The sequence below is a fragment of the Callorhinus ursinus genome, unplaced genomic scaffold, assembly GCF_003265705.2.
Source record: "Callorhinus ursinus isolate GAN/ISIS: 27379988/994484 unplaced genomic scaffold, GSC_fseal_2.0 scaffold68, whole genome shotgun sequence".
NCBI lineage: Eukaryota > Metazoa > Chordata > Mammalia > Carnivora > Otariidae > Callorhinus > Callorhinus ursinus.
This window is the reverse complement of record NW_027397130.1, coordinates 2,294,092-2,321,358: the sequence shown is the minus strand read 5'-3', so window position 1 is coordinate 2,321,358 and position 27,267 is coordinate 2,294,092. Positions and strand designations below refer to the sequence as shown.

General features: G+C 50.9%; 1 protein-coding gene across 1 annotated transcript in view; it reads left to right on the top strand.

Moving 5' to 3' along the window:
• The window catches only part of RNF213 (ring finger protein 213), a 93,792-nt gene that overhangs the window by 39,442 nt on the left and 27,083 nt on the right, over window positions 1-27,267 (top strand). The window contains exons 20-38 of the mRNA XM_073885965.1: window positions 1,669-1,809; window positions 1,928-2,092; window positions 2,810-3,965; window positions 4,831-5,024; window positions 5,217-5,372; window positions 5,957-9,565; window positions 11,585-11,721; window positions 12,093-12,188; window positions 13,433-13,551; window positions 14,330-14,449; window positions 14,936-15,081; window positions 15,284-15,422; window positions 15,514-15,649; window positions 17,805-17,996; window positions 19,022-19,167; window positions 20,345-20,499; window positions 22,142-22,360; window positions 22,708-22,889; window positions 23,505-23,625. Coding sequence (XP_073742066.1) covers window positions 1,669-1,809; window positions 1,928-2,092; window positions 2,810-3,965; window positions 4,831-5,024; window positions 5,217-5,372; window positions 5,957-9,565; window positions 11,585-11,721; window positions 12,093-12,188; window positions 13,433-13,551; window positions 14,330-14,449; window positions 14,936-15,081; window positions 15,284-15,422; window positions 15,514-15,649; window positions 17,805-17,996; window positions 19,022-19,167; window positions 20,345-20,499; window positions 22,142-22,360; window positions 22,708-22,889; window positions 23,505-23,625 — 7,329 coding nt within the window. The remainder of the gene's footprint in view (window positions 1-1,668; window positions 1,810-1,927; window positions 2,093-2,809; window positions 3,966-4,830; window positions 5,025-5,216; window positions 5,373-5,956; window positions 9,566-11,584; window positions 11,722-12,092; window positions 12,189-13,432; window positions 13,552-14,329; window positions 14,450-14,935; window positions 15,082-15,283; window positions 15,423-15,513; window positions 15,650-17,804; window positions 17,997-19,021; window positions 19,168-20,344; window positions 20,500-22,141; window positions 22,361-22,707; window positions 22,890-23,504; window positions 23,626-27,267) is intronic.

Here is a 27,267-nt window from a genome sequence, read left to right as displayed (position 1 = left end):
GGTTGTTCGACATCACGAGGGGCAGGACTACAAGTCACCCCACCTGTGTGGCACATGTTAAAATGATGTTTAAAACCAGTTTTCCTTCATATGTGGAAATGCTTTCTTTCCCTTGTTACGTTAGAAAGTAGGATTCAAAATTTCACGTAAATAAGAGCAATTTCCACTGTGCAAACCACACATGGAAAAAAGACTAACGTATGACCAGTGTTTTTTTCTGAATGGTGGTGTTACTTAATTCTGTATATTTCTTGGTACTTTCCATGTTTTCCACAATTGGTATAAATTAAATTTCTTTAAATAATCTCTACACCCAACATGGGGCTTGAACTCAGGACCCTGGGATCAAGAATTGCGTGCTCCATAGACTGAGCCAGCCAGGCACCACTGTAAATTAATTTTCTTTTTTAATTTTATTTTATGTTATATTAGTCACCATACAATACATCATCAGTTTTTGATGTAGTGATCCACGCTTCACCGTTCTCGTACAACACCCAGTGCTCCATGCAGTACGTGCCCTCCCCGATACCCATCACCAGGCTCACCCATCCCCCCACCCCCCTCCCCTCTAACACCCTCAGTTTGTTTCTCAGAGTCCATAGTCTCTCATGGTTCGTCTCCAACCGATTTACCCCACTTCATTTTTCCCTTCCTTCTCCTAATGTCCTCCATGCTCTTCCTTATGTTCCACAAATAAGTGAAACTATGTGATAATTGACTTTCTCTGCTTGACTTATTTCACTGAGCATAATCTGCTCCAGTCCCATCCATGTTGATGTAAAAGTTGGGTATTCATCCTTTCTGATGGCTGGGTAATATTCCATTGTAGATATGGACCACATCTTCTTTATCCATTTGTAAATTTTTTAAATATTTATTTATCTGACAGAGAGAGACACAGCGAGAGACAGAACACAAGCAGGGGGCGTGGGAGAGGGAGGAGCAGGCTTCCTGCGGAGCAGGGAGCCCGACGCGGGGCTCGATCCCAGGACCCTGGGACCATGACCCGAGCCGAAGGCTCAACGACTGAGCCCCCCAGGCGCCCCTGTCTATTTGTAAATTAATTTTTTATCAGAAAAATGAATGAACATGTTAGTTTGAGTCAACCATTTGCACCGGGGTCCGAGCAGACCCATCCTGTGCCACGCGGCCCGTGCACAGCGGCAATGTCCTCCAGACCCACCGGAGGGCCGGGGAGGAAAGAAGCAAAAGAACCAGGTAGAGGTGGTTCCGTTTCCGCTGCTGGAAGCTTACGTCCAAACAAAAAGTCTTTGTTGTAGTTTCTCCAGGTGCTTCCTTTGGGCTTGGGGTCCCCAGAAGCACCCTTAGAATGTAAGGCCGCACTGCCCTGCTCTGTCCAGCATTACCCCTGCCTGGGGGCCTGGGAGCGCAAAGCCCTCCCACTGTTCCGTCCTCGTGCCCCCATGTGCTCGCCAGGGCAGTGGCCACTGGGAGGGACACAGACAGCCCATTACCTAAAGAGCGACACTGTGGGACAGCGACTGAAAGGGATAAACGAGAGGGCAGTGGGTGAGGAAGGCCTCCCCTGCGGGCAGGAGATGGGGACGGGGGGCTTGCCCCGTGGGAGCAGAGACGGAGTAGCCATAGGAAGAAGAGAAGGAAGGTTGCTCACACCGTGGCCTGTTTCCCCTCCTGTCCCAACAGCGTGACTCTGCCAGGAACTTGGAGTGGCTAAAAACTGTGAAGGAAAGTCACGGGTCAGTAGAACTCTCTTCCCTGTCATTGGCAACGGCCATCAATGACAGAGGCATCTATGTGATCCGTGCCCCCACGGATGGCCAAAAGGTGAGCCTCCCTGCCTCCCGGCACAGCTGGCAGTGGTATGTGCAGGCTGCTGCAGAGTGGGGTGGGGGTGGGGCTCTGTCTCCAGAAAAACGACCTCTGAGCATACACAGTTCCACAGATCTCCCCAGACACGGTTCTGCAGTTGCTCCTGCCCGAGAGCCATGGAGGCCATGAGGAGGTGCGAGTCTACTTATTGGAAGACCTCAAGGAGCTTTTGAACAAATTGATGCTGATGTCTGGCAAGAAAGATCACAGCAACGTTCAAGTAGAGGTATTTTCCAAGGTGAGAACTTGGGATGACATTGGGGCCAAGCAGATGTCATGAGCTCATGTTTGGGCAGAGGACTCTCACTGCCCGGTAACCAGAGAAAGTCAGAAGGGTTTGAGTTTGGATTAGTTGATAGGAAGCACTCTGCTTTAAGTCCATGGAGCGGGGAGCCAGCAGGTCTGCAGTCCTCCAATTCCTGACCCCAGGAGACATCTGAGCTCCAACAGGCCCTTTGGTAGGTAGTCCCTTCTTAAGATGCACAGACCGAATTGTCCTCAGTCCTCTGAACCGCAGAGGAGATAACCCCATGGGCAGGTCTTAGAAAGAGACTCCTCTTGCTTCGCTCACTCTGTAAATCAGCAGGAACTTGCAAAGACTGAAAGATTTACATAGTCATTTTTCATTGAAATCAAAAGTGACCATGCTGATAAAGGAATATCCATTTATGACGTAACAGTCTCTGGACTTTCTTATGGGTTTTTTTTTTCAAGGTCGTTTGTACTTTATGACGACATCCTTTAGCCTTACCAGAGAGTCCTGTGGGAGGCTGATGATGTAAATGGGGAAATAAGGCCTCTGTGATTACCCTGTGTGCTCAAGGCCACACAGGGAACCAGTGGAAAGACACGAACCCAAGTACTTCAAGTTATATCTGCTTCGTGTCATTCTGGATGATTGTATGAACTCTGGCGCAGCTCTGTGATATCTGCCTCCTGGTTCCATTTGCCACAGGTGTTCTGCAACGTGCAGCGGCTTGTCCAAGCCTTCATAAACCTTTACTGTGCTGGAAACATGCTGTTCAGGGCCTGGGATGCCAAGGTGTATTGCTCCCCCTGGCACGACGTCTCCATTTGGATGGACTTCTGCTTGGAGCCCATAAGCCAGCTCAAGGACAGCGGGCCAGTGGCCGAGCTGTTGGAGGCCATCAGCAGGCAGATGGAGCACTTCCTGGACCACTGGAAGGGCTTCGTGGCAGAGAAGCGGGCCAAGCACTTTTATCTCAACTACTACACCGCCGAGCAGCTGGTGTACCTGAGCACAGAGCTCAAGAGAGAGACGCCCAGCAACGCCGCTCTCACCATGCTGTCCTTCATCAAAGGCAACTGCACCCCGAAGGACGTCGTGAAGGCCCTCGAGGGGCCCAGTGGTGAGGCTGACGGGCACCACAAGAGCTCGGTGGTTGAGGGGCTGCGGCTGATGCTCCTGCGGGAGTTCAGCCTGGTGGGCAAGCTGAGGGCCGTCATGGAGCAGTCGATGGCGCGCATGAGCACCTTCTTACCTCACTGCCTGGACCTGGAGACCCTTGGGCGCTGTCTGGCCCACCTGGGCTGGATGAGCGGACGCCCCGTGGAGCGGCTCCTCCCCAACGGCCTGTGCGCCGGCCAGCCCAACCTCCTCATCTGTGGCCACTCTGAGGTGCTGTCGGCTGCCCTGGCCATCTACATGCAAACCCCACACCAGCCGCTGCCCACCTTCGACGAGGTGCTGCTCTGCACCCCGGGAACCACGTTTGAGGAAGTGGCGCTACTCCTGCGCCGCTGTCTGACCCCAGGCTCCCGGGGACAGGGGATCTATAGCCTGCTGTACGTGGACCTGCTGAGCTACGAGGTGGCCTGCCAGGTGGAGGCACTCTTCCTGAGCCTGTGCTCAAAGCCGCACCATGAGGACTTCCAGCTGGTGATGATCTGTGACTCCGAGCGGGAACATTGCCACCTGCCCTCGGCCTTCAGCCAGCACAAGGTCCTTGTCACCCCCCAGGCGCCCCTCCAGGACATCCAGGCCTACCTGGCTCGGCATTTCCAGGTCCCCGAGCACATGCCATCAGCTGCCAGCGTGTTCCGGGACCGGATGTGCGTGGGGATTGTGGCCTCCAAGCGAGCGGGCGTTGGTAATGACAACTCCTGGGGTGGGTGGGCCCCTTGCGTCCCAGGGACCATCTGACAGCCCTTCCCTATCCAGCAGGGGCAACTCAGGTGGAGCCCTCTGTAGGGGGGGAAACTGAGTCCCAGGGAGGTTTTGATTCTCTGAAGCTGTAAATTGGGGCCTGTGCTGGAACGGGACGCCCTTTCTCCCTGGGTTTCATGCTCAGGCGAGTCCAGGGAGCCAAGTCACCTTCCTCTAAACAGGCTTCTCTGAAACTCCCTCTCTTTTAAACTCCGTTGGCCACTTCAGGGTTGATGTGGGTCTTGAGAGCAGAGGGAGGTGTGATTGCTTTGTCTTGGGAAGAAACAGATGCCCCTTGACTTCCCTTCTATTGACTTTATCCCCTTAATAGCACAATCTTCTCTGCATGGAAAACCTGCACCTCCCCTCCCCTGGAAGTGGGTGGCACAGTCTCTGTCCTTCGATTCAGATTGCCACCATCCATCCCAGGGGATGGCAAGGCGAGTGAGCAGGCAGCAGCAAGGAAATTTGAGGGTTCAAAAGTGTATTCTTTAACTTCATGTTACATTGCTTCTCTTCTGAATTTTGCATAGAGAAATGACTTGTAATAAATCTTTCTGGATTCTCTCATTCCTGGTCCACAGCCCTGGCACCTAATTTCCATATTTTATTTTGTTTCATTTTTTTAAGATTTTATTTATTTGAGAGAGAAGAGCACGGAGGGAGGGGCAGAGGGAGAGGGACAAGCAGACTCAGTGCTGAGCGAGGAGCCCAACATGGGGCTCAGTCCCAAGACCCTGGATCCTGACCTGAGCAGAAATCAAGAGTCAGACGCTTAACCCACTGATTTCCGTGTTTTAATGTTACAGGAAAGTCTCTCTACGTGGAGAGATTACATAGAAAACTGAAAATGAAGCTTAGAGGCAAAAAAGTGCCCCTAAAAGTGATCCGACTAATCGACCCTCAGGTGGATGAGAACCAGGTTCTGCACTCCCTCCTGCCTTTCCTGGAGGGTGACGGCCAGACGAGACCCACAATCTTCCACTTCGATGTGACCTCTTCAGTACGTGCCCCAGGATTTCAGTCGAGTGGCCCCCATGTCCCGCCCTGCCTCCTCCCCGTATAAAGAATTTCCTCTGTGTGTGTGACATTCAGTATCACTGTGTCCAAGGACAGAGTACTACGGTCCTCAGGGTTGGGAGATCGCATCATCTTTTGTGTATGTGCTAACAAACCCATGTGATTCTGTCTCTAGGTGCAGACTGGACTTTGGGTGTTCATTTTCAAACTCCTCATCCTACGGTACTTAATGGATATAAATGGGAAAATGTGGTTTCGGAACCCATGCCATTTATACATCATTGAAATCCTGGAAAGGACTCCAGTGCTGCCCAAGACGCCTTCAAGGCGGGTGTGTACCACAGGGCCTTTTCACGTGTCTGTTCCAGCACTCCCCACTTCTCAGTGAACTCACTGGCTGCCGTGTTAGTAAAGATAAATCAATCTTTACAGTTATTTTTTAATAACATCTGGAATAAAAATACTCTTACTAGTTAGGAGTGTCTTGAGTTTGATTTGTTCGATTTGGGATTGATGCTATTTGAGTGAAATGCCAGGGGTGCTCAGAACATGGTAAATCTCATGGGCACAGTCCGTCCTTCTTAATGCCAGCTAAGATGGGAAAGAGGCTCTTGTCGTATACACTTCTTAACAAAAGGGAGCCGTGGGCACACATGCACACAAACACACGGGCTTAGTGGAGATTTTGTTTCAGGAAGTTGGGTGACAAGGACCTAATGGTGGAGCAGGCAGCTCCCATGATGCCTCAACATACAAGAGAGCAACCTGTGCACAAAGGAGTCCACAGAAATCAGTTTATGGGAAGTGCGTTCTTAAAAGGGTCCATCCAGTGTAGATCGCATGGAGGATTAAAATGCAGCAGCTTTTTTTAGGAAATGGAATCATAACCATTTTATTTGTGTCTCCCCTTTCTAGAGTACATACACCCCCCACTTCAATTTTCTTGATGTCTTCCCAAAAGTCACCTGCCGGCCTCCCAAAGAAGTGATAGACATGGAGCTGAATCCTGAAGAGAGCTACAGCGATCCAGGGATGGATCAGAGAGTGTTCTGCAGCGAGACTTTCCAGAGGCCTTACCAATATTTGAAACGGTTCCATGAGAAACAAAACCTAGACACATTTTGGTACCAGGAAGGCTCCGTGGAAGGCACCCCTGGGGAATGCCTCCAGTATTTCCTAATTTACTGTGGGTTGATAAATCCGTCCTGGTCAGAGCTACGGAACTTTGCTGGGTTCCTGAATTATCAGCTCAGAGATTGTGAGGCCTCCCTCTTCTGTAACCCACACGTGATTGGAGACACACTGCAAGGCTTCAAGAACTTCGTGGTCACCTTCATGATCTTCATGGCAAGAGATTTCGCCACACCGACACTTCATACATCCGATCAAAGCCCAGGGAGGCACACAGTCACCATGGACGGGGTCAGGGAAGAAGATCTAGTCCCTTTCACTCTCCGGAAGAGATGGGAGTCAGAGCCTCATCCATACGTGTTCTTCAATGGTGACCACACGTCCATGACCTTCATAGGCTTCCACATCCAGCCCAACGGGCATGGCAGCCTTGACGCTGTTGATCTCTCCAGTGGGAGGGTGATCAAGAAAGATGTCATTGGAAGGGAACTGTACCAGGGGCTGTTGCTCCAGAGGGTGCCCTTCAATGTTGACTTTGATAAGCTGCCAAGACATGAGAAACTTGTAAAGCTCTGCCTGGCATTGGGGATCCAGTGGCCCATGGACCCTGATGAAACTTACGAGCTCACAATGGACAATATGCTGAAGATCCTTGCCATTGAGATGCGGTTCCGGTGTGGGATCCCCGTCATCATCATGGGAGAGACTGGCTGCGGGAAAACCAGGCTCATTAAATTCCTCAGTGACCTGCGACGCGGGGGTACCAAAGCTGAAACCATGAAGCTGGTCAAGGTCCATGGAGGAACCACTGCAGAGATGATCTACTCCAAAGTCCGGGAGGCAGAGAAACTTGCTGTCTTCAATAAGGACCAACATCAGCTGGACACCATCTTGTTCTTTGATGAGGCCAATACAACGGAAGCCATAAGCTGTATCAAGGAAGTCCTGTGTGATCGTACAGTGGGCGGCCAGCCCCTGGCCAAAGACTCGGGCCTGCATATCATAGCGGCCTGCAACCCTTACCGGAAGCACTCACAGGAGATGATCTGCCGTTTGGAGTCGGCTGGTTTGGGATACAGGGTCAGTGCCGACGACACGGCGGAGAGGCTTGGCTCCATCCCCCTGAGGCAGCTGGTGTACCGAGTGCATGCTCTGCCACCCAGCCTGATCCCACTGGTGTGGGATTTCGGACAGCTGAATGACACCGCCGAAAATCTCTACATCCAGCAGATTGTGCAGAGGCTGGTGGACTCCATTGGTATAGATGAAGATGAGACTCGCGTGATCACAGAAGTACTTTCTGCCTCTCAGGGTTTCATGAGGACGAGAGTAAATGAGTGCAGCTTTGTCAGCCTCAGGGACGTGGAGCGCTGTGTCAAAGTGTTCACATGGTTTTACAGCCACAGTAGGATGCTCCTGTCAAAGCTGGATTCCTTTCTCCAGGAGTCCCACGTCAGCAAAAACAACTTGGAGAGAGAGCCCGTCCTCTGGTCCCTGGTGCTAGCCCTCGGGGTGTGCTATCACGCCTCTTTAGAACAGAAGGAATCGTACTGGAGAGCCATTTGCAGGCTCTTTCCGGAACCATATAATGACAGCAAGGTTATTCTGGAGGAGATAACTCAAACACAGGGTCTTTTTCTGAATGGTGTGTCTTTAAGGAAAACCATTGCTAAGAACTCAGCTTTGAAGGAGAATGTCTTCATGATGGTTATCTGCATTGAGCTGAAGATTCCCCTCTTCCTGGTGGGGAAGCCTGGCAGCTCCAAATCTCTTGCCAAGACCATCGTAGCAGATGCCATGCAAGGCCCGGCAGCTCACTCAGACCTCTTCCGGAGCCTAAAGCAGGTCCATCTGGTATCATTCCAGTGCAGCCCCCACTCTACCCCCCAAGGCATCATAAGCACCTTCAGACAGTGTGCCCGCTTCCAGCAGGGGAAGGACCTACAGCAGTACGTCTCTGTGGTAGTGTTGGATGAGGTTGGACTGGCAGAAGACTCGCCTAAAATGCCCCTGAAGGCTCTGCACCCACTGTTGGAATACGGATGCATTGAAGATGATCCTGCCCCCCATAAAAAGGTTGGCTTCATAGGCATTTCCAATTGGGCCCTGGACCCTGCCAAGATGAACCGGGGTATTTTTGTGTCACGCGGCAGTCCCAACAAGAAAGAGCTCATAGAGAGTGCTAAGGGGATTTGCTCTTCAGAGCCCCTAGTTCAACAAAGAGTCCAAGGGTACTTTGCACCCTTTGCCAGAGCCTATGAAACAGTGTGTCAGAAGCAAGACAAGGAATTCTTTGGGCTTCGTGACTACTACAGCCTCATCAAAATGGTCTTCACCAAGGCAAAGGCTTCTAATAAAGAGCCCTCTCCACGAGATATTGCGCAAGCTGTCCTTCGGAACTTCAGTGGCAAAGATGACATCCATGCTCTGGACATTTTTACAGCCAATTTACCTGAGGCGAAGTGGTCAGAAGAAGTCAGCACCATGCAGCTGATCCAGCAGAACATGTACAGTGACCTTCAGAAGGTGTCAGGCAAGGAGCTGGACGACTCTGAGTCCCGCTACCTGCTTGTGCTGACCAGAAACTACTCAGCCCTGCAGGTCCTGCAGCAGACGTTCTTCAGGGAGCACCAGCAGCCAGAGATCATTTTTGGTTCCAGCTTTCCCAAGGACCAAGAGTACACCCAGGTCTGCAGAAATATCAACCGAGTGAAGATCTGCATGGAAACTGGCAAGATGGTGGTGCTGCTCAACCTACAGAGCCTCTATGAGAGCCTCTATGATGCGCTCAATCAGTACTATGTCTACCTTGGAGGCCAGAAGTATGTGGACCTTGGTCTGGGGACCCATCGGGTCAAATGTCGGGTTCACCCAGACTTCCGCTTGATAGTCATTGAAGAGAAAGACGTTGTCTACAAACATTTTCCCATCCCTCTCATTAACCGGCTGGAGAAACACTATCTGGATATCAACACCGTTTTGGAGAAATGGCAGAAAAATATCGTAGAAGAGCTCAAGAGCTGGGTGGAGAGATTCGTAGATGTGAAAGCAGGGCAGTTTGTAGCCAGACACAAATACAGCCCTTCTGAAGTCTTCATTGGCTACCACCCGGACGCGTGTGCCTCTGTGGTGCTCCAGGTCACTGAGAGGCTAGGTCACAGCATCTTGACTGAGGAACTGTACCAGAAGGTATCTGAGGAGGCCAAGTTGCTACTGCTGGGTTGTGCCACGCCAGATGCTGTGGTCAGGCTGGATGCTGCCTCCCTGGGTAGGTTCACCGCACAGTCCCTGTCTCAAGAATACTACCACAGGCAGCAACATGACTCCTTTGCAGACTTCCTTCAGGCTCAGCTTCGCGCCACGGATCTGGAACGCCGTGTCATCTTCACAGAGGTGATAATAATTTTATGCTTGTCCTCCTTCATCTCAGAGGCCTTGGCATCCCTTGTTTCAAGAATTCAGGATTCTTTTTTTTTTTTTAAAGATTTTATTTATTTATTTGAGAGAGAGAGAACGAGAGACAGAGAGCACGAGAGGGAAGAGGGTCAGAGGGAGAAGCCGACTCCCCGCTGAGCAGGGAGCCCGATGCGGGACTCGATCCCGGGACTCCAGGATCATGACCTGAGCCGAAGGCAGTCGCTCAACCAACTGAGCCACCCAGGCGCCCCAAGAATTCAGGATTCTTTTCAAGCCAGTGTTCAGAAGTCATAAATGGATATGTTGAGACTTTAGTTTCTCTCCACTAAGTGCGAGGAAACCCAGATATTCACAAAAATTCAACAAAAGCAAGTTTTGAGTGCCTCTTTCTATGCAGAGCTCTGTGCTGATAGTAAAATTATATACAGTGTTCACTTCAACAAATGAAGTGACACACTTGAGTACCGTGCTGAGGGCACCAAGGATATAAAAATGCATTGGCACAATTCTTGGCCTTGGTCAGCATACGGTGTAAGACTCGTGAATGGATGCCATTGGCATCACACGACATTGCTATCCGTGGGGGCAGAAAGGAGCAATGCACATGAGAGTTTGAGGTCAGAGGACCCTCAAGCCGATTGTGGAATGCGGCTGGGAAAGTATTATAGGCAGAGGTTCCTACTTGAGCAAAGGTGTGAAACCGTGCCATCTGTGCCGGAAACAAGGAACTGGTCGCTGTGTGGTGTGAAGCTTGAGGGTGCAAGGGCCAAGAGATGGGGATGAGATGCCATTGGAGAGACTTCATGGAGGGTCTGAGCAGCGGTGCTGACGAGCTGGGTCTGCTGTGGAGAGGGGAGGGATAGAGAAATGCATATTGAGGTGCGTCCCATTGCCTGGGAGAGGGAGGAGAAAGCCTGATAAAGAGACTATCATAGAAAAGGGAGGGAGGCTGCTGTACCAGTTCAGTCCAAGTAGAGGAGCAGGTAGGTGGAATGAGAAATAGGATGTGATTGGCAGACCTAGTGACTTATTCCATCTGGGGGCTGTGGAAGACGAAGGGGTCCAGGGATGGTTTCCTGGATTCTTCCTTGGATGACTGGAGGTTTGGTTAATTATAGTCCAGGAATGAGCCACAAATATTGGTGGTAAATTCCATTTGGGACAGACTTTGGTGCCCCTGTGGCATCCAGGCAGACACGTCTGTCATGCAGTTGGATATAGGAATCAGAAGCTCAGTGGCAAGGCCAGCCTGGAGTTAGGGGTTCAGGAACTATGGTATCTGCACGTCCACAGGAGTGTTTTGATGTGCTCTGTGTGGGGGGGGGGGGTGTGATCCGGTGTTACAGGAGAATTGGTCATAACTGTGGGGCAGAAGGAGCACTGTCCATTTGAACTCCATCTGGAAGTATGCAGAAGACCAGGAGGAAGGAATGGCATTTGTGTTGAGCCCTAAGGGATCATCAGAATTTCTAGGAGGGGCCAGGCAGGAAGAGACACTGGAGTCCAAGGAGATTTGAAGGGACCTGGAGACAGGAGGAGTCTTCTTTCCCATACCTTTTGATTTCATAGGTTCTGTTTGCCTCAACACTGCCTCATTTTTTTATTTTTTATTTTATTTTTTTTTTAAAGATTTTATTTACTCATTCCACAGAGAGAGACACAGCGAGAGAGGGAACACAAGCAGGGGGAGCGGCAGAGGGAGAGGGAGAAGCAGGCTTCCCGCCGAGCAGGGAGCCCGATGCAGGGCTCGATCCCAGGACCCTGGGACCGTGACCTGAGCCGAAGGCAGCCACTTACCGACTGAGCCAGCCAGGCGCCCCATGCTTCATTTTTTTTAAAACTCCTCTGGGTTTGGATTCTTTTCTGTGTACCAAATGCACAGTGCATGCTGGGCCCATAGAAGATATTTGCTCAACATTCTCATGTTTCTAATCCCAGCAGACCTGCAACCTTCCTTGAATTCTAGCAAATAATTAGCATTTCCTGACTTTGCAGATCACCACCTTCTCCAGACTGCTGACCAGCCATGACTGTGAAAGTTTGGAATCAGAAGTAATGGATGGAGCTCTGAGGCCCACGGTCCTGTCCCTGCAGCAGTTTGACACCGAGAGCTCATTCCTCAGAAAAGTCCAGTGAGGCTTCCCCCCTTCCCTCCCTGTCCCCCCCGCACCCCCAGCTCTGACCGCTCTGTGCTTCACGTGCGTGACTGCCTGGACCACTGGTGCTGGCACCAGCCCTGGTTAGTGAACACCAAGGACACGTGACGGAGAAGGACGGTGTCCCATTCTCCTTGTGCCCCATCTCTACTGCCTTCTGCATGGGCATCCTTCTCTTAGGGAAGCATTTACTGGAGTTTATGTGCTCTCTTCACTGGCTTGTCTGCTCACATAGAGGAGAACCCCACCGGAGTGATTCCACACCAATAAATTCCTTCAAATTTCCCATCCCTCTGGGGAATTTTATCACCCATTGTTTAGGGCAGACAATTTCCTTTTTCTTTCAGAAACTGCTTAACTAACGTAGCCAGATGTAAAATCCTTATTATTCAAACGGATTTTGAGGATGGAGTCCGTAGTGCTCAGCTCATCGCTTCAGCTAAGTATGTTTTTGTTATTTTTCTCAGAAACTACCCAGAAAGCTCAAATTTTATTCAGGAGTTCCTAAAGAATTTCTTCCCTGAAAACCGTATGGTATTAGAATAAACAAAGAAATAAAAATAAAAGGACTCTTGCTTTTCATTCCCCACAGACAAGGGGCTAGAGAAAAGGCTAAAACAAGGCAAAAATGGTAAAATGCCGCGAGGTGTAAGTAATAGATTATTAGTAGGATATGAAAGAATATCCTAGGAACATATCATCTGCAGACATGTCTTGGTAGTTATTAATGTCAAATTATATAATTTGAATATATTGCAAGTTGAAGAGCAATCAGTATGTAAAAGCTCTCATTTGTATTTATTGGACATTTTTATAGTATTAGTGTAGCAGAAGTTTGATACTTTTAGAATTAACTGTGTTCTCTTATTAAGTTAGGGGAAAGGTGATTTCTGGGCCGTTGAAGGCATTGGAAGCCATATTTCGTAGCATGGTTGTGGGTTCACAGAATCCTGCTTCTCAGGACGGAAAGTTCAGCGAGCCTTACCCATCGAGGGTTGTAGGACAGGGCTCCTGGTCAATAAGGAGATGGCACTTCAAAGCAGAGGGACACAGGAGTGGGGAAGAAAACGTACCTGTTGGGACAGAGCTTGCCCTCCTTCTCTCATGAGAGGAGACAGTGAGCATGAGGGTATGAAATTTATCTCGCGGCACCTGGGGGGCTCAGTCGGTGAAGTGTCTGCCTTCGGCTCAGGTCATGATCTCAGGGTCCTGGGATCGAGCCCCGCATCGGGCTCCCTGCTCGGCGGGAAGCCTGCTTCTCCCTCTCCCACTCCCCCGGCTTGTGTTCCCTCTCTCGCTGTGTCTCTGTCAAATAAATAAATAAAAATATTTTTTTAAAAAACTAATCACCTGGGGCGCCTGGGTGGCTCAGTTGGTTGAGCGGCTGCCTTAGGCTCAGGTCATGATCCCCAGGGTCCTGGGATCGAGCCCCGCATTGGGCTCCCTGCTCAGCGGGGAGCCTGCTTTTCCCTCCTCCACTCCCCCTGCTTGTGCTCAGACTCTGTCTGTCAAATAAATAAATAAAATCTTTAAAAAAAAAAAGAGAAGAAACTTATCTAAAGCTAAAAAGACATGAGATTGAACACAACTACTCATAGGATACCCTTCAGCCACTTCACGACTTTGGTTTCGTTTATTTGCTTTTTGTTTTGTTTTGTTTTGTCTTTGCTTGTTTGTTTTAAAATAGGTATTCTGCCATAAATGAAATCAACAAGATGCAAGGCAGGAAGGACTGCATCTTGGTCTATTTTATCACAAAACTGTCCCGGATGGGAAGTGGAGCATCCTACGTGGGATTCCATGGAGGTAGGATGAAAATGTTAGTGAAGATGCTTATTTAAATCACGTCTGAGCTCCTTCTGAGTTGGTCCCATGGTGTACAAGTCTGGAATTGGAACATTGATGTTAATCTCAGCAATACTCGTTTCAGATTCAGTGAGCTTTCTTACCAGTGGTTACCGCGGGAAACACTCATGTCTGGACTTGCTGCTCCAGCGTACGGCATCCCCTTTATAGACCAGTAGATAAACGCTTGATTAGCCTCTCTGGGTCCTTGCCCTTTGTAACACGGACAACCCAGAGAAGATCCTGCCGGCTGGTACTGTTACAGAAGCACCAATACTTTCTTCCTGTTTCTGGAGGGAGGGAAGTGCTATCTTCAACCTCTCTCTCCTTTTCTTCTAAGAATTAAACCAACTAGTATGTTAAGAAAATGGGTATTCTAGAAATTGGCAGATAACAGTTTAGAGAATGGGAGGCGTGTCTTGCCAGTTTCCCACACTCTTTACTAACTGTGACACAGCAAGTATAATGCAAAATGTAAAAAGACTCAAAAGCCTTCAGATACACTTTACAAAAAGGCAGTTCTCTTCATTCTTACAACCGATGTTCATGTTTTGGTCATTGGCACAGACACAGAGCCAGGTGATTTCTGCATGGGTTCCAGGCTTTGGGCGTCAGGGTACACATCATTGAGCAGCAGTGTATTGAATCATCGGGACATGTGGCGTGTCCCTGCTTGTGGCTGACAAGAGGACACCAGGAGAGGCATGGGGAGACTCTAGGTGGCTTCTACTTCCCACAGGGCTGTGGCAGTCTGTGCACATTGACGATCTCCGGAAGTCCACGGTCATGGTTTCAGATGTGACTAAGTTGCAGGATGTGGCCATCAGCCAGCTCTTTAAGCCAGAAGAGAACCCTGAGTGTAAGTCAGGAGGACGCCTTTGGGAATGTAGGTAGGACGGTAGGCGTGGCAGCCAGGGGTGCAGAGTGCAGGGAGGTGCGCTGCTGTCCCGTGAGGGCCAGGCCGTGCCCTTGTCCCCATTGAGTCCTTGCACCTGCCCCAGTGGGGCATGAGTCCACGGGCACTGCCTGCTCCTTCCCACGGCCAGGCACTGGCCAGGAGTCCCACATGGGAAAGCGGGTCTTTGTGGACGTGGCAGGCTGTGAAGTGGGGGTCTCTGCCATGTGTCACACCCTGGTTGCCAGGGCTGTGTGTCAGCTGTGCACCCTGGACGGGAGGAAGGGTCGCCTCTGGTGGCCCGCACAGACGGGGCCGGTCAGAGGCCAGCCTACGTGATCCGTGGCCTCTCCCGTGGGGCTTGCAGTGGGGGCAAGGGGCCGGGAGGCCTGTGGGGAGAGCCCCCGTGCCGCTCCTGTCCCCAGCAGCTTGTCTGTGCTTCTGTTGCAGCGGAGACAGGACACGGGGCCGGAGACGGCCGGGAGGAGGCAGAGGAAACCCAGCCTGCAGGGTCAGGGGAGGCGGCCAAGGCGGGCTTGGGAACAGAAGGCTCTGAGTTGTTGCGCAGCCGATGCGCTGAGCGAGGCAGGAGTAAGGTGAGTTCTGGCTCTTTCTCGTTCTTGGGCCTCCCGGAAGGCTAGGCTACCCCGCAGGTGGCCTCCTCCTGCTCACCCCTGGAGTAGAGGCCCAAGACCAGGGCAGGGTTCCCCATGGTGGAGTCCCCCAGCAGTGGCCCTCAAAGGGACGGGGAAGGCTGCGAGGCCAGGAGGCCTTACCGTCCGCGCCGTACACATGCAGATCGTGGACACCACCAGCCTGCTGCAGAGCTGCATACAGGGTGCCGTGGGCATGCTCAGGGACCAGGAGGGCCGCCCTCGCAGCATGCGGAGAGTGGAGATTCTTCTCGGCCTCTTGAATGAGGATGACGCGGAGAAAGGTGCGGGGTCCCAGGGTCACACACAGGCGGGCGCCCCCTCACGAGTGCCCATGGGACGCGCCCAGGACTCGGTTCCTCTGCTCTTTTGCAGCTGCTTTCCTGCGGTTGTGCAAGGCTCGCCTCTGTGCCCTCCTCGAGCAGCAGGAGAACGGCTTCTTCAACATGAAGGCGTGGGTGTCGAGGGAAGCCTTGAACCAGGACGCTCTGCAGGAGGCAGGCACATTCAGGTCCTGGCATGAAGGGCGCCAGTGGGGGGTGAGATGTGGGGGGCGGGGGCAGGAGGGCCCCGGCCGTGGATGGCTCGGCCACCCGCTTCTTCCTAAAGCTCTGAGTGGTTCAGAGTGGTCACATGTTTTCTCGGAAAGGTGCAGGGTGGTCTGGGTGGCGGGTACCTGGGGTTTGCTAGACACTTCTCTACTTCTCTGCATGTTTACGTTCTGTCCTAACAACAACAAAAACGGAACACCTGTTCTTGAAGGATGTAAACATCGGCCCGCGTGTTCGTCCCACGGAGATAGCTGCTGTTGTAGGTTGTTGAGGAGGTGATAGGCAGGGAGGGAGGGAAAATGACTGCCCCAGGCCTGCAGCTTGGTTGAAGTTACGCGATAACTACCGACATCAGACCCGGGAGTGTTCATCCATCGGCCGTGGTCCTTTTTCTGTAAAACCCTGACCGTTTTTTCAGGACTAAGTGAGACAATCCGTGTCATGGAGGGAGGCGGGGTGCTGTGGGTTCCCCAAGGAAGATTCGTCCTCCCCTCGTCCGCAGAGTCCTCGTGGGCTTGTGACAGTCACTCTGCCCCTGGTTTCCTCACTTCTGAGAGAATGTTCAGCTCATCTGAAGCCCCTCCCATCCGGTCTTCCCAGCTGTGATCCGTGTGGCTTCAGGGACACTGCCTTTGTGTGATGGGCAGGAGAGAAACGTGGGAGCCCAGAGTTGAGGGGAAGGTGTGAGCTTGTCGGTGTTGGTTTCTGCTGTGAGGGGATTTCTGCGTCAGTTTTCTTCTCTAGTTACCCTTAATGTCTTTCCTACTTTCACTTTCTGAGTGGGGAATTTTAGATCAGATCTGAATCTAGATCGTTTCCCTCGGTCACTCCTCACAGATATTACTAAATACTTAATTTCACATCAGTACTCCTTAAAATCTGCATTTTTGGTGCCTCTCCAGCCACCGGACTTCCCATACTTGCCGGGTGTTCCGAGCGGCATGTGGCCCCACTTCTGTCTGCTCTGCTGTTGGCTGTGGCTTCGGGGCTGGCCCACCCTTAGCAGCCGCCGGTGCTCTCTGCACACACCTTCGTGGGGTGATTGGGACCACACCTGTAGCTCCCCTGTGTCAGCTGTCAGGTGGGCTCTGGAGCCTGCTAGCCCAGCTCTCACGATCTCGACATCTGTCTCTGTTTACCATCCACGCACTTGGGACCCAAGTCATTCGTCCTCTCGGGATTAAACTCCCCGGCATGGCAGTCCTGGTTGTTCCTGACATCCGAGGTCTGCATGCCTGTCCGGGTCCGCCTTCCTGGGTGCCCTGCAGCCAGCCTTCTACACTTCCCCGACGTGGGCACTCTTTCCTTCAGTCGAGTGCTCTCTTGATCGTTAGCATGCTTTGTTTCCTCAGTAGACACTTGTGAATTCTCGCCAGGTCCCTGCACACCACATACTTTAAGCAGGAAATCATCTTTCTTTCTTCTTTTCAAAATGGAGCCTGAATTGGTCTCCTTGACTAGCTGGTAGTAGATGTCTCACAGCGTGTTACAGAGTTTATGATTATGTATAAACGTCGTGATAACAGTGAAGGACAGCATCGTTCATAGAAGCAGTGAAATGTCCCTCTGGATATATAAACACTCAGATCCAGCATACACAACCATCAACAAGAGCTACCTTATAGAGAAACAGGTACTTTCCTGTTTTGCTTGACCTGGAACACATTTATTTTGCCTTGTGCTTTATTATATTCTCTCCACAACTGTTTTTTTTTTTTTTTCCTTAGAGTAACATTTATTTTTTTTCCCAAATGCCACATGGTCCCTCTATTCTTCATAGAGCCTGGATGACTTGCTCTGGGAAATTAGCTGTATAACAGAATTCAACAAATCCTACTTGGCCTTTTCAGGGAACCGATGACCATTTTTTCCATGTAGAATTAAGGTCCGTTCCAGTCCTGCCTCCAATCCTAGAAGTTTCTATCTGTGAATTTTTCTTCGAGTACTTAAAAACAATGGCAGTTAGCATTTACTGCCATAGCCGTAGCGTGGAATCGGTAGACCAGACCTGTTGTTCCAGCCCAGAAGGAACCAAATGTCAAAAGGAGGCAGGACTTCCATGGCAGCGTGTGCTTGTCGAGCTGCGAACGAGGTCTCCTCTTCCCTGCACTGCAGGCAGACCCTCTGGAAGCGGGTCCAGGGTGTGGTGACCCCTCTCCTGGCGAGCATGGTATCTGTCCTGGACAGAGACAGCAACCTCGAGCTACTGATCAGGCCAGACTTTCCATCCTGGACAAGAGATCTTTGGATGTTTATTTTCCGGGACATGAAGCTTCTGAACATTCCTCTTGTGACAAACGATACGAGGTAAATAGGAGAGTTTCTTTATGTGGGAAGGGAAAAAAATTGTCATGCAGCAGAAGTCTTCATGTGCTCTTCCAAGTAATTGGTGAAGCCTAGGTTTCAATTTCGGAATCACATTTATTTTATTTTTTATTTTTTATTTTTTTAAGATTTTATTTTTAAGTACTCTCTACATGCAGCATGGGGCTCGAACTCACAACCCCAAGATCAGGTGTCGCATGTTCCACCAACGGAGCCAGCCAGGCGCCCCTGAATCACATATATTTGAAAAGCTGCGTCCTTTTGCAGCCTGAGGGTGATGGCATTACAGTAACAAATGGGAGTTCTGGGAAGTTCTGAGAAATCCTGGTCTCATTCCCCTTCCTCATTTCCCTGCTTCCGGAGCGCCTGTCACAGGTAGAATTGCCAGCTTCAGCTTTGTCTACACTGGCGAGGCTGTGCTTCAGAGAGCTCTTTGATCTGTGCGGCTCTGCCTGTTCCTCACTCTGCGGCACGACCCACACGGCCCACCCTGGGCCTGCTCTTGCACAACTCACTCTCAGTGGGCCTCCGAAAAGCTTCCTCTTGGATTTCAGGGGCTTCAATTCTGGAGTATGGGTGAATAAAGGGTATACAGGTAACTGGGATTCTGAATCTCCGGTGGAAACACTTACTCAGAAGACAAGACACCGTTGACCGTGAGGGAGAGGGTTGCTTCAGACAAGCCATGTACCATATGTGTAGGTGGAGGGTGAGGGTAGGTCCAGACACCGCAAGACCCGGTTCTGGCCCAGACCTTGGGCAGCCTGCTTGACTCTTCCCAGCCTTGGTTCGTTTCTGTTTGTCTGTGAGCCAGAGATGATCTGTGGACATCCTGGATTCCTTTGTAACAGAAGCCCTGAGCTGTGAAATGGGCCAGCAGGCTGCCTCTAAAGCCTTTTAGGCACCTGTGTTGTTGAGCCTGGAGAGGAGCTGGCATCGGTGTGGGTCTCCTGCCTCGAGCAACGTCTCACTGACCCTGTCCTTTGTCCTCCTTTGCCTGACTGCAGACCTAAAAGTGAGATGCCCTACATCACAGTGCAGAACTACATGAGCCCTCCCGAGGACGTGTCCAGTGAAGTCCCATTTAGCTGGAGAATCAAAGACTATCTGGAGGAACTGTGGGTCCAGGCTCAGTACATCACTGGAGCTGAAGGTGAGCCCAGGGATGTGGTGAAACCGGCCATGTGCCGACTCGCCGTCGTAAGTGGGTCATTGCCATTAGGGGGCTTCTGGACAGCTAGGGCACTGGCACTCAGGAGATGTCCCTAAGTGAGCCTTTCCCAACAGTGTCGGTGACCAGAGTGGAATAGCTTCCTCCAAACTGAGCGGTCAGTGTCCTGAACCACGAGGCTCCTTGTTCTGCTGTCACAGGCCAAACAGCTTGGCCATAGGCATCCCAGGAAATCCGGGCGTAGTGCATGCTTTTGCAAAAGTCATCTTTCATATGTGAGACAGTCTTTTCAAAGTTTACTTATGGTATTACCTTTGAAAAAAAAACAGGTCAAGGGGCACCTGGGTGGCTCAGTCTCTTAAGCGTCTGCCTTCAGCTCAGGTCATGATCCCAGGGTCCTGGGATGGAGCCCTGCATCAGGCTCCCTGCTCCGTGGGGAGGCTGCTTCTTTCTCTCTCTGTCTCCCTCTTCCCCTCCCCCCCCACCCCTCTCTACTGCTCGTTCTCTCTCTCTCTCATTCTCTCTCAAATACACAAGTAAAAATCTTTAAAAAAAAAACCCAAAAGGTTAAAATACTTGACCGTCTTACTTCTCTGGGTATACATTGTGCCACTTTCTCTGAACAAATTGAAGCAGTCTCTGTCCTGAGGAAAGAGTATTTCTTTTTTTCAAGACTGTACCCTAACTGACCCTGCTTTCCTGTGATAGCATGTGACTTAGGGGCCTGCACTCATCCACTAGAGGCAGATCTTTCTGGTTTGAACAGCATGTGACCCCAGCCCCTGAAGAGCAGCCCACTCATTCCTGACCCGCTTGGATCCTGGGGTTCCTGAAGCACATTGTGTTGCTAGCCATAGAGCCTGGTCTGTCTCAGGTCGTTTTATCCCTTTGGGGCCAGCTAGGCTGTTCATGACAAATCTAACATCTGTTCTGCTTTGGTTTCTGTTACTCCACTGGAAAAACATCTCAGATGTCTAGAAAGGACCCTTAAATCCTGCAGCTCGCTCCCCTTTGCCAAGAGCCGCCATTCAGCAGAGCCTTATCCGCGGTTACTGCTTGCAGAGCTGCCCTTCCCCAGGAGATGCGAGGTGTTCTGAATGCAGGCCAAGAGTCACACCTCACGTTCTCCCTCCACACCCTCCACTGCTCTCCTCTGCAGGAGTGTCGAAGAAGTTAGTGGAAATCTTTCGGCAGACCCCCCTGGGCAGGTTTCTTGCTCAGCTCAGTGTAGAATGGCAGCAAGAACTGTTTATGTGCTACATTAAGGACTTTCTCCTCTTGACGATGAGAGTGTCCACGTGGGAAGAACTGAAGGTAAGTGCTGGGTCTGGGGCGGGGTGATGCTGGTGTCACATGGACGGGTGCAAGCCATTCTTCCACTGCTGAGTGTGCTTGACCCTCAGCCCGCACCTGGGGCCCCCAAACCATGGGCTTTTCGTTAACACGAGGAAGACCTCCAATTTCCCTGTAACACCTTCTTTTTAAATGTGGAGTTTCTCTTGAAGAAAATTAGGTGAATATTTAACTGACCATTACAGACAATAACAGTAACTGAAATTTTAGTGGACATTATGATACTTCCAATGACCGAAGGATTTCAAACTTAAGTACATAAAAAAAGAAAGTGACAAATTTGAGGAGAACATGTTTACAACCAGTATGATTAAGGGTTAATAAAATATTCTTAGAAATTTAGGGGCGTCCAACTGGCTCCGTTGGTGGAGTGTGTGACGCTTGATCTCAGGGTTGTGAGTTCCGAGCCCCATGTTGGGTGTACGGATTACTTAAAAATATAAAATAAAATTGGGGGTCTGGGTGGCTCAGTAGGTTAAGCCTCTGACTCTTGATCGCGGCTTAGGTCTTGATCTCAGGGTCCTGGGTTCAAGCCCCACGTTGGGCTCCACACAGGGCATGTAGCCTACTTAAAAAAATAAAGTGAAATAAAACATCTTTAGGAATCAATAAGAAGGTCTCCTTGGGGCACCTGGGTGGCTCAGTCGGTTAAGCATTTGCCTTTGGCTCAGGTCATGATCCCGGAGTCCCTGGAGGGAGAGCCAGAGGGGCTAAGGGAAACAGAGAGGATCCTGAGAAGACTCACCACTGAGCGTGGAGCCCAACACAGATTTTGATCTCATGACCCTGATAGCACAACCTGAGCCAAAATCAGATGCAGTCGGATGCTTAACCCACTGAGCCACCCAGGCACCCCAGAGAGTCTTCTAATTTTAAAAAATAGGTGAAAGTTGTATAAACTAAGAATTAATCGAATAATTATACAGAGATCTAGAAACATTAGAAAAACTAGCCAGCCTCACTGGTAAGTCAACAGAACATGAGTGGTTTTTAGATACTGCTTTTACCTGCCCACGTAGCAGGACTGGTTTGTGACAAGGCCAGAGACTCCTCCATTCCTGGGAATCAGCCAGTGCTCCTGGAAAAGCCTGGAGGCATGGATTGGGAACCTAACAAAATCTGAACCGGGGTTTTTGTCCCGAGAGCATTATCAGATGTGGGCACACATTTTACCCATGGGAATGTTCTTTCCAGCTTTGTTTCTTGAAACGAAAAAATAGAAACAATTTAATTGTCCATCATAAAAGGTCAGGCAAATTAAGTTACAGCCATTTGATTGGTGAATTTTTATTGTAATTGGCGCACACATTAACAGTGGTGGTCTTCAAGTATAATTAATGATGGAAATGTTCATAATGTGATATTAAGTGGGGGAAAATGAGGAATACACCATGGTTGTAATTTGAGGACAAAACGGAGACAGGATATGGATATAAAATGCCTAGAAGGGGTGACACCTAAAAGTACCCAGGGATGGTAACAGTGTGCGTGGTTTTTAATGTTCTCTTCTGTCATTTCTGAGCAGTTCAAATTTTCCACTGTGAAAACGTATCTTTTCTTTGTATTTTACAAATGTACAGTAAAAGCTTGTTTCTCATCCCAGGTTTTGCAGGTGGCACTGGGGTCCTGCATCAACCAAGTGCAGGCAGGGAGGCCAGAGGAAGATGTCTCCTTACCGTGGGTGCACCTCGCTTATCAGCACTTCAGGGGCCGGCTGCAGAACTTGTCCAGAATCTTGACTGTCTACCCCCAGATTCTACAAGTGCTATTTTACAACATAACAGAAGGCCCATGGAACACCAGATTGGATGGACATGAGCTAGTATGGCCTCTCGTGGAGACAGTTTGTGCTCAGAGTCAGGGCTTGGCCTTCCTGGAGCAGGGCGGGTGGGGGGGGCTTGCTTCCAGGGCCGCCCGGGATGGGAAAGCCTGGGAGCTGTGTTCTGCACAGGAGACTGCTTCCCAGGGCAGTTGTGCCTGGGTAAGGCAGAGATGTGAGGAACACATCTGACTCATGCCTTCTATGGCCCAGGATGAGAAGAGTTGAGGCTCAAGCCTGGAGCACGAGAGCACACTGGGGTCACAGCCTGGACCTCTGGACTTAGCACTTAGAGCAGTGACAAAGGGTGAGGGTGCTGCTTCGTCAGGTGCTTGTTCTCTGTCCCCCAGACTCTGGATGCACTGGCAGCAGTGGCCTGTACGGAGGTGCTGACGAGGGACATCCTGCAGCCCAGCCCCCAGGTGTGGCTGCAGATGGTGAAGAATCTGTCCATGCCGCTGGAGCTCCTGGGCTCTGACGGGTACCTGCCAAGCTGCGGGAGGGTGGCCAGAGATGTCATCAGGGAAGTCAGGTGAGACCAGCAGCCCGGTCCCCACCCGTCCCTTCACCATGTGCTCACCTGCGACCGTCCGGGTCCCGGGCAGGTGGGGTTCTCTTGCCCTGGAAAAGGGTCCTCTCTTCACTCACATCCCATCACATCTGCTGAACCTTCTTCAGTGCCAGGCAGCATGCTGTTGCTGGAGACACAGAGAGGGAAACCACATTCAGGGAGTGCTTGGGGTGCAGGCAGGACAGAAGGGAGCAGATGCTCGGGGTCCCATGGGAGAAATGCTGGCAGAAGGGAGCAGTGGGAAGGGGCCCCAGGCAGGACAGTGGGCACCAGCAGGGCAGAGGAGAGGTGGCAAGCAGTTAGGCTAGGCGTCCTGTGCTGACCTTCCAGAGCGAGGCAGTACTCACGCGGCACAGGCCGCGTGTAGGATGTGGCACCCTGGTCCCCTCTGCTCTGCAAGTCTTAGGGAGGCCGTGAGGGACACGGGGAGGTGGCTGGGAGGTGGCTGGGAGTCGGGAGCACACAATCTTCCCTCTGCCTTCACCCCACCCCTTTCTTGGATCCTGCCCAGTCCCCTCCGCCTGGCGTCTCAGACGCTATTGTCCGAGCTCAGGGAGTGACAGCCCTCTCTCACAGAACCCATTGGAACCGCATTTTCCCCGTGGCCCTTTTTGTGGAACACGTGCTCCTGGGGGTCGAGAGCCAGATTCCTGAGCTGCAGGCGCTGGTGACTGAGTATGTCTTCCTGCTGAACAAGGTGAGTGCTTGGGCCGGGCTGGCTCAGCTTGCAGCACATGCAGGCCTCCTTCCAGGGTGCAGGACCCTGAGGCATCATCAGACATTTATCTGTGGGGTGGTACATCCCCTTCCAGCTGAGAGTTGCACCTGGAAGTGCAGAGGAGCGTGATTTTATCACGGCATGACATCTGCCATGTGCAGGTGTTTGTCTACCTCTCATGAGAGCCAGTCAGGGTTCCCCAGCAGGAATGGAAGCAACTCAGGCTGAGGCAGGGAAGATGCTCTGGAACCCGGGGGACGGCTGAGGGGTGGGCTCCACCCACCGGAACCCAGGCCTCCGGTGGGCTCAGACCTGCCCAGCCCAGCAACGTGGTCCCTGGGGAGGCCAGGTTTGCACGAGAGTGCCAGTGGGCTATCGGCTTCTAAGCAGGGGCTGTGGTGGACCAAGGAAATGGGAAGCCCCGAGGCCTCTGCCACTTGACACCCTTCATAAAGTTAGCGACGCACAAGACAGTGCCCCTGCAGGAAAAGCCACCATCTCTGTGCCCATGCACTCAGCAACAATGACCACTCAGCCAAAGATGGCTTCTGCCTCAGTTACCCCTGGAGCCTCGCACAAATGCATCTAACAGCTTTAGCTGTCCAGGCTCTGACGTGCAGGGGGCACACTCTGAGGAGGCTGACATGGACACCAGGAGCCAGTCTCCTCCTCGGTGACCAGAATATCAGTGGCAGAAACAAAATGTTAGGCTACTTCTCTCACATGACCGTGTGAGCCTAAGCAGTCTGAGGCAGTGGATGGCTCCCCCCCCCGGTCAGGTGCCCCATCTCCTCTGAGTTGTCCCTTTGTTGTCCTCACTACACAACCTCCACTTCGTGGTCTGAGAAGGCCCTTCTTGTCGTCATGTGCCGTGGGACACGGAGCATGGGCCATTTTGAGAGCACAAGCCAGAGTATGTCCACACCACTGCAGGTCATAGCTCACTGCCCTAAATGCAGTCATGGCCTCACCTAGCCACAGAGGAGGTAGGGACACCTCGGGTGGCGTGGTTATACGCCCAAGTAGAACCCGGAGTTTCTTTTGATGAGAGGAAAGTGAAGAAAACTCTAGAAAAAGCTGGTGCTCTGGCACCCAGGATCAGCACAAGGACCCATGTACTTCTTCCTGCACAGGGAGCACCTGTAGCCTCTCTCCGAGCCCCACCCCATCACTGGCCAGGAGCCTGGGGGCTGCTCCATCCGTCCAGCCAGTCCAGTGGCTCTTAATGGCCAGGTGGCCAGCAAGCCAAAAGAGCAGTTATCAGGTCCCTGCACGCCGGTACGCACACACATGCAGGCCTTTGCAGGCTAGGTGTGTGGAGAGGTCTATAGGCCAGTAAAGTCACCCCAGGAACTTACTGGGTTTCTGATGTGTTTCTTCCCAGTCAGATCTGGGTGTGAATGACCAGAGCCAGAGGTCTTCGCTCATGCATTTTCACACCTGAAGGCTCTCGTGTTTATGGCCCCATGCTCTCCTTGCCCCTCCAAGGCCAGCCTTGAGGCCACTCACAACAGGAGGCCAGAGGGGGAACATTGCCTGCAGGGAAGGCTCCTGTCGTCTGGCTGGGAAGGAAGGCTCAACCGGGCGAGGCCTGGGGTCTCAACTCATCTTCTACTGGGGCCACCTTTTGAGAGCTGCCACTTAGAGTGAGCCTGAGCTAGCAGTCAGCAGAGCCTCCCACAGGACTTTGGCAAAAGCTGCAAAAAGATGGATGTTCTGTTTAGTTCTGTTAGAAAGGATGGGTGGATGGGCGGATGGATGGGTAGATAGATTCTCTTGCCCTGTGACCTGCCTCCCACGGGGTCACAGGGGACAGTTTTACCAGATGTGTGTAGATCATAAGGCCATCAGCTTTCTAGTCTGAAATGCCCCTATCCTTACCAACCAGCGTCTAACCACTAGACTACTGCCGTTTTTTCATTGAGGTAAAATATACATCACATAAAATGTATCGTTTTCACCATCTTTAGGTGCACAGATTAGTGACATCAGACACATTCACATATGATGATGATGTACTATCATCACCACTGTCTGTCTCCAGAACTCATTCATCTTGCAAAACTGAAACTGTCCCCATGAAACATTGCCTCCCCATCCCTCCTCCCAGCCCTGGTGCCCACCACCCTACTGTCTGTCTCTGTGATTTGATGACTAGGGACCTCACACAAGTGAAATCCTCCAGCATTTATCCTTTTGTGAGTGGCTGGCTTCACAGTATCTTCCAGGTCCATCCATGTGGTAGGCGTCAGGACGTCCTTCCTTCTTAAGGCTGAATAATATTCCACTGTGTGAATGGACCACATTTAGTTCATCCATCCATCCACCAGTGGACATTCGGGTTGTTGCCACCTTTTGGCGACGGGGAATAACATGTGTGCAAGTATCTGAGTCCCTGCTTTCGATGCTTTCGGAGATCTACCTGCAAATGGAATTGCTGGGTCATGTGGAGATTCTGTGTTTAACTGAGGAACCACTGAACTGTTTTCCACAGGGGCTATAGCACTGCACTCCTACCCGCAGTGCACCAAGTTTCCGTTGTCTCCACATCCTTGCCAACATTTATTTTTCGGTTGGTTTGGTTTGGTTTGGCTTATAATGGCTGTCCTAATGGGTGTGAGGTGGCATCTTATTGTGGCTTTGATTTGCATTTCCCTGATGACTAATGATGTCAAGCACCTTCCTAAGTGCTTGTGGCCCATTTGTATGTCTTTTTTGGAGAGATATCTGTTCAAATCCTTTTCTTCCTTGTGAATTAGGCTGTTGATAACAAATCAAATTTAGCAAGGTATTAAAAACACATATCATTTGGGGCTGTCTGGGTGGCTCAGTCGGTTGGGCATCTGCCTTCAGCTCGGGTTGTGGTCCCAGAGTCCCAGGATCGAGCCCCGCATCGGGCTCCCTGCTCAGCAAGGAGTCCACTTCTCCCTCTGTCCTTCCCCTGGCTCATGCTCTCTCTCTCTCTCTCTCACCCTCTCTCAGATAAATAAGTAAAAAATCTTTTAAAAAAACCCATGTCATTTCAAAGTGAGACTAATCCTCAGAATTCAGAGATAGCTCAGAAATCATAAAATCATAAATGTTATCAGCTAATGTAACAAAAGGTAAAACCTTAAATGCTCATTTCAGAAGGTACAGAAAAAGCATTTAATAAAATTCGTAACTTGGAAAAAAGATACTCTTGGCAAACTGGAAAGAGAAGGGGATTCTCTTTATGCCGATAATGGTATCTATTGCAAACATCATGCCTAAGCCCAAAATTCCAGAAGCACACCCATCACACTCATTATCTTACATCATTGAAGATGTGCATCTCCTAAAATCCAGTGCTTCCCCTTCTAAACACATGCCTTAGAGAAACTTCCCATTGGTATACTCAGGCGGACACATGGAAGGATGTTGGGTGCAGAACTGTGATTGCAGAACAAAGGGAACATTCTAGATGCCCATTAACCAGAAAACAAGTAACTGGTATATCCGCCAGTGGGTGCCCTACAGCAGCTAACAGGAGTGATCTGGACCTACGTATAGCAGCGAAAACTTATGTACAGCGTGACATCACTGATGCAGAGGCTAAACCCATTCAAAACAGTAACATGATCTTCATGCACGCGTGCAAAT